This window comes from Cyanistes caeruleus, chromosome 2 (genome assembly GCF_971803275.1).
Source record: "Cyanistes caeruleus chromosome 2, bCyaCae1.hap1.1, whole genome shotgun sequence".
In the NCBI taxonomy this organism is placed as follows: domain Eukaryota; kingdom Metazoa; phylum Chordata; class Aves; order Passeriformes; family Paridae; genus Cyanistes; species Cyanistes caeruleus.
In genome coordinates this window covers 45,266,631-45,273,206 of record NC_141702.1, presented here as the reverse complement: position 1 = coordinate 45,273,206, position 6,576 = coordinate 45,266,631, and the positions used below count along the sequence as shown (strand labels likewise).

At 41.7% G+C, this 6,576-nt stretch overlaps 1 protein-coding gene across 2 annotated transcripts in view; it reads left to right on the top strand.

Moving 5' to 3' along the window:
- AK9 (adenylate kinase 9) overlaps positions 1 to 2,913 on the top strand; it is a 77,981-nt gene extending 75,068 nt beyond the window's left edge. For both annotated transcript variants that reach the window (XM_086876781.1, XM_086876782.1), the window contains exon 36: positions 2,034 to 2,913. In XM_086876781.1, coding sequence (XP_086732907.1) covers positions 2,034 to 2,122 — 89 coding nt within the window. In that variant the 3' untranslated portion in view covers positions 2,123 to 2,913. The remainder of the gene's footprint in view (positions 1 to 2,033) is intronic.
- Positions 2,914 to 6,576: the final 3,663 nt, after the last annotated feature.

Genomic DNA, 6,576 nt, shown 5'->3' with positions numbered 1-6,576 from the left:
TGTGCATTTTTAAGGCTACAGCTGAAGTCCAGAATTGCTTTGAAACTGAAAGGAAACTCCTTTAGCTTTGTTTTTCAGTCCAGCTGCCACAAATAATGATTTAGGAAAAAAAAATGCATCCCTTAGAAACTGTTTCAGAACATCTCTCTAAATATCTTTACTCCTTAGCCAGTAAACACCTTAACTTTACTTTTTCTCATGTAAACTAATCCTAGCAAATCCGTCTTGCTGCTTTCTATGTTAAAATGAGATTTAGGTTTTAGACGTAAATGCAGGGCAGTAAGAGGACTACAGAAAGATCCAGTTTTGTGAGCATTTAACACCATTGTGTGTTTCCTCTGTTCAATTTGTAAGTTACCCAGTGTAGCTGAACTCTAATAGGATTTCACTTTTTTTTTTTCCCCAAATGCAAGTTTATCAGATTTTGTGTTTTTCTGAAGATTTTGTTTGGTTCTCCAGGTGCAAGTTGAAACAAATCCCTGAGAGAGCAAACACACTCTGGAGCCTGCATTTGCCTGTTGTGTGTGTAATTCCCCTGCTTGGCCTTCCAGTCCATCATCTTGGGTTTTGATAAATGAATATCAGAGTATGTATTTCATATGGGCTGTAAATGCAAATTACCCTGCCAAAAGGAAAAGAAAGTGCTTCTAGAGATTGTACAGCAATTTTCTCTTAGCATCTTAGAGGAAAACAAGAGGACTCTACCCCATCACAAACTTTTTCCAACTGAATGCCTATTCACAGATTAAAATTAAGGATGTTGAGTCCGGTGTTGATCTTGCCAGTTGCTGAGGAAAGAGTTTTGCTTGCATTTCTTGTTTGTGAAAGACTTGTTTCTGTTATAGCTGGTTAGTCATCATGATGAAGGTCATGGTTGGTGTTTGCTAATACCTATTCTGGTATGCTTGGATGTGGGTATATTCAGTGTTTTCCCACTTCATCTTAACTGTGAAAGCTAGTATGGGATTCATTCCTAATCACCACCCGGTGCCTGTCTGAGCACAGCAGCTGGGTACATTTCCTGTCTCCCTATGCCTTCCAACTGCAGAGACTCCCCCTGACAGTATCCTGTGTAAGTATCCTTATCCCAGGGAAGCTGAGTCTGAGCTGGGAGTGGCTGGGGAGAGGCTAGTTTGCACAGCAGGCGTGCCCCAGAGAGCGGGAGCAGCCAAGGGTCCTTCCTGGGTATGCTTATCTTCCCATGGGCAGAAGTCCCATCTGTGCAGGCCTCTTTTCCAGTCCTTCTGCACTGCAGGTTCTCACCAAGAGCAGAGGAGGGAGAGGTAACGCCATACTTTCCAGAGCTATGACTCCAGGACCTCTTTTACTTCTTCATTAGAGGCTAATTAAGGAGTCTGCTTCTTGCAGAGTTGCAGTCCCACGAGCTACAACAGTTATTTATGTTCTATCCCTTTTCAGATCCTCTGTAAAACACAGTGAACAATAAATGGTTTTCCAGAACAGAGGGACTACTGATCATATCTGTCCCAAGCAATTCTTCCAAATGGAAAAACCCATCCAGGCATATGCTCAGCATCCCACTGTGGTATGCTTACTGCTCATTTCTGGCTCATATTTTAATCCTACCTAATTGAAAGTATCTTCGGACTAGCAGGAAGCAGACTTTTGCTTTAGTTAGCAAACTTCCTACCCTGTCCTGCAACATGAGGAAGAACTTTTCTGTGTGAGTGACTGAGTGTACTGCAACACATTGCCCAGAGAAGTTGTGGAGTCTCCCTCACTGGAGATATTCAAGAGCTGTCTGGACATAATCCATGTGCTCTGTGATGACCCTGCTTGAGCAGGGAGGTTGGACCAGATGACCCACTGTGGCCCCTTCAAACCTAACCCATTCTGTGATTCTGTGATTTTACTTGCCCTTCACCAAAATGTCTCTTGGTGACCCCTAGCAGCTCTCTTTTAGTACCATCATGTGGGGGTCTCTCTCAAATATATATTTGTATATATATATGTGTGTGTGTGCATATAATTTTTTTTAAATTAATTTGTCTGCTTTCTCTTCTGTTTCACAGTCCTTTTCAGATGCTATTTTGGACTAAAAGGAACTGAAACAGCTGCAGCTGCACCAGGTGGAGAAGTATGGACTAAGAAAACCCTCTAAGAATCACACAGAAGCAAAACTCTTGGGTTTGTGTGAGGGTATGTGAACACCCTTCAAAGGACTTCAAGTTTCCAATAGCACCACTTCACAATCTTTGAAAGGCTTTCAGGATCATTGTTTAAAGGTGCTGCACAACCCCAAGTGCTTTCCATATGTTCATTCGTGGTAACTGTTTTCCTCTCTGAACCGAACGCAGCACAGCACATCTGCCACAGCTGGCAAGGAGAACAACACTGGCTAATTCACATCTAACTGTTGCTACCCACAGAACATTTATCCTCATCTGAGCACTACAAATAGGCTGCAGAACAATATCATGTTGTTATAAACAGGTAATAAATAGAGTCTAAAATTAATATTAGTCATCCAGTTCAGGATTTTAATATATGTCATTTTCATAATTGGCAACACGTTGAATAGAATTTAATGTACGTGAATTACCAAGTGATGAGAAAAGAAACGGAGAAATAGAAAAAAAGAGTAGATTGAGACAAGTAATTTGTGGTTCTTGGTATGCTCTTTTTATAAAAAAAACCACCCAGTGTAAATTTTCAGAAAACAGTCCTATTACGCTTGTTAGGATAACCATTGCTTTTCTTTTTGACTTTGACTCTCAGTTGACTATTACCAGTATATTTATAGTCAATTCCTTTTCTTTCCCACAATGACAGTAAGAATGCCTAGAGATTGTTAAAAAAAAAGTTTTTTAAAAAAAGGATTTTTTTTTCAAAGAAAAGGGATTAATGGGAGCCAGCCCTATGTATGTGCAGAATTAAATTTCAAGAACAGAATTTCTTGTGTGTAAATTTAAGCACATTTACAAAATGTGGACATCAATCTCAGGTTGTTTTAAAAATAATATGTAGTGGGTTTCTCTGGGTTTAATCCTTAAATGTTGTGGTGCAAAAAGGAGAAAAGAGATGGTTCAAAAAGCCCAATAAGCTTTAGTTGTATTAATCTGTATCAAGCTAAAAATGTGGAAGTAGGGAAGATAGCCAAGACAATATTTTCTGAAGCTGATTTTATATTTGAGTCTGGGTACGGTGCTTCTGCTCTGGACTTTACATAAGGTTGCTATAGATTTTTTTGGCTATAGAGAAAGCCATATGGTCTGGCTACCAAAATTAGATTCTGCTTAGCTTACAGACTACAGAGGCTCCAGCAGCCGTGCTGCCAGCCTTTGAGAGGAGGAAGGAAAGGGCTTTCCTTTGCATCACTCAGTCACAGCCCACGAAACATCCCTGCATTTGCATGTGCTGCTTGCAGTTACCTACTGTCACACCTCAGCTCATCTGCTGCTGCCCAGGACCTGGCTGTGAATTAAAACTGCCTTATCATTTTAACATCTCCTTGTCCAGACTGTTCTATCTGCCTCATTTTTCTCCATTTTTTCAGCAAGAGAACATCATCACATGAAATGATAATACCTAGTGCACAGATCTTTCTGGCAATGGAGCAATTGTGGTAGCTAAACATTAAGAATCTGATCTTCAGTCTCTGATACTGCAAGGATGGAGCTATTCAAATTCAGCACTGCTGTAAATACCAACAAAACTCTTTAAAAAGCATTTCCCTAATGAATCACAGTAGGAAACTACCACTGAGCCAGACCAGAGAGACTTCATGGCTACCTGGAGGAGGCCCATCTGCAAACTGTGATTTTTTCTCAGTCTGGGTTTTTTATAGACATTGTAATTTAGCAAGATTTAGCTAAGAGGCTTTTTGGTTCTGACTCTGTGGTTATGTAAAAATGTATCACTTTATAAAGCCAGTGGGATATACAGCTGGGGGAAAAGTGCTTATTGTTATTAAGATGAGAAATCAGTTGGTTTGGGTGTTTTAAATTTAACATAGGTTTGTTCTGCATAAAAATCACAACTTTCTCATCTGCAATAGGACTTCAACACATGAAAGTTCACAGTGCTCAGGGATGAAAAGTGACCTGACCCTGCTGTGCTGACAGAAGGCCAAGCTGAACCTACAGCTGTCCCACAAAGCAGCTTTTGCACGTGCTGCATGAGCTAAAAGAGAGCAAAGCTGCCGCGGTGGCACAAAGCTTTGCTGTGGGAGCCGCGACCCCTCTGGAACTGCTCGGTCCACGCGCTGCCGGCGGGAATGATGTCTCAGCAGTGCCCAGCAAATACAGCTGTGGGTAGGAGTTTTTGCGTCAAAAGGAGGCACACACTTTACACAGGGTGTAATTAAGCTGTAAATCTCATTGCCACAGAAATTTGTGGATGCCAGACTTTCCCATTTGCCTGAAAAGCAAAGAAATTCAAATGGAAAAGAGCTGCCAGGGAGAATTAAACACAGAAGTACCAGGAAATCCTTGAGCAGAGGCTCATTGGAGGCTGGGAGTGCAGTGGGGAAGCACTTCTCTCATGTTTGCTTTTACTTACCACTTTTTGCTCAGCATTTGCTATTAGCAAGAGGCTCTTCATCCTTTAAGTACTATTGACAGCATCCATCAAGAGCTCTGGAAAGAGCTGGCTTCAGTCCTCTGCTCCGCCACATGCTTTCTGTGTAACCTGGTTTTCCTTCCTTCAGGAGAATAAATTGGAGCATTTTCTAACCTTTCACAGGGTTGAAAACTGCTTACATTAGGCTTAGGAAGTGTTTAGAAATGCAGGGTAAGGTGTGGGCTGGTGTCTGGTGTTTCCGTGGAGCTGGGCCCTGGTGACAGACTCAAACTCATGGTGGCCAGACTGCCATCGGCCAGTGGTGAGTGCCTGTGGCAGTGATGGTGGTAGGGCTGCTCCAGCACCTGGTTTTCCATGTGACCAAGTTTATGGCAGAGGTAATCCCTGGGCTTCAGCCCCAGCACCAGTTTGGAAGCCACAGGGAGTGGTGTGGGCTTGAAGCAAATGAATAATATCTATGTAGTCCACAAAAGCAATCTAATATTGTTTGCTACTGTAGAGGACTAATGATAACTGGACAATGTCTAAACAATGTAGCAAATCCAGACTTACCAAAAAAAAAAAAAAAAAATCAGTTTTCCTTAGTGCCTCATTCAGCTTAAAGAAAGAGTAATTTCTCTCTTATCAGTTCTCCCTTATCAATTCTCCTTTCTTACATACATTAGTGGCCTTAACTTACCATAAAATCACAGCTGCATTTTCATCCTTCTTTCTTCTAACCTTACTTCCTCTGACAGTGCTTTTTTTGGGGCACTGCTTTCATGGCTCAGTGCTGCCACTGCTGTAGCTCTCCCAGCAGGAGATGCTGGACATCAGAGCAGCAGCAATTAAACACACTGCATGAAATAATTCATAGGGAGACCATCTCCTAGAATAGAAGCAGGGCTCTGCCCGAAGGTCTGTCAAAATTTCACTAGTGAAACAGAGATGAAAATGGTTGTTCACCCAGGCTGATGGGCAACCCACATCTCTGACCTCAGCTGCTCACTGAACCTTGTGACAAATACCTGTGATAATCATGGTCACTGATGACTACTTTTACCTACCCTGCAGATATCATAACTGGAAAGGGAGGTGAAAGAGAGTCAGTTTATGGTCTTACTTTGGACCATAAAAAGGTATGTCTCCCCAACTATCTGACTCTGCAAACGGTGAATTTCCACAAAAATCAAGTTGTTGATCTTATTCATATAATACCCTGGGAACTGCTTTTCCTCTCCCTAAAGCAAAAAGGGTTGGTTTTCAGTCAGAATTATAATCTGCTTGTATTAGCAAGAGCAGACTGCTTTAGTGAGAACACTTTTTGATCTGTAACCTTGTCTGTCCCCTGCCTGAGGCTCAGCTCCACCAGCCCCTTGTCCTTGCCTAAATGAGAGCTGATGGTCACCCACTGCCTACTGCAAACTTCAAATACTCACCCTTTGTGGACAGGACTCTAGAAATGCAGAAGTGGATTAGCTACAGATCTCCAAGCACACCTACCACCTGTTTAAATGCATTTAAAGTAATAGAAGTCAGCTTTAGCTCTAGATTTCCTGGACCTCAGGCAGCTTCTCAGGCTTGGGCAGGTGTCAGACATTGCTGCCAGACGCCTCAACTCTGCAGATGGAAGGGCACCCATGAATCTCATATAAAAACCTGAAAGTCGAGAAATGACAAACATTACTTAGAGTTTAACAGAAAATGGTCCCTCGTACTGGCATAAAGTAATAAAATGTAAATAAAAAAGAACATTCTAACTTTTAATATTTAAGAAAAACAACCCATATAATTGACATAGGCATTTAGGATTTTCTGTTTAGATTAAATGCTACCCATTAAGACACTTTATGACAGTTAAAGCACTTTTGAAAATTATTTATGTTCCCTTATATAAAAGGTTTCCCACTGGCAATGGTGCAGACAATTTGAGCAGGCTGGGCAGCAGCCAACACTGAGATCACTAAAAGCAGCTGAAAAGTTTCTTTCCCAAGATGCTGAAGAGTCTGCCTGTGAGGAGAAGCTGCTCTCACCTCAAGGTCCCAGGTTAGAGAG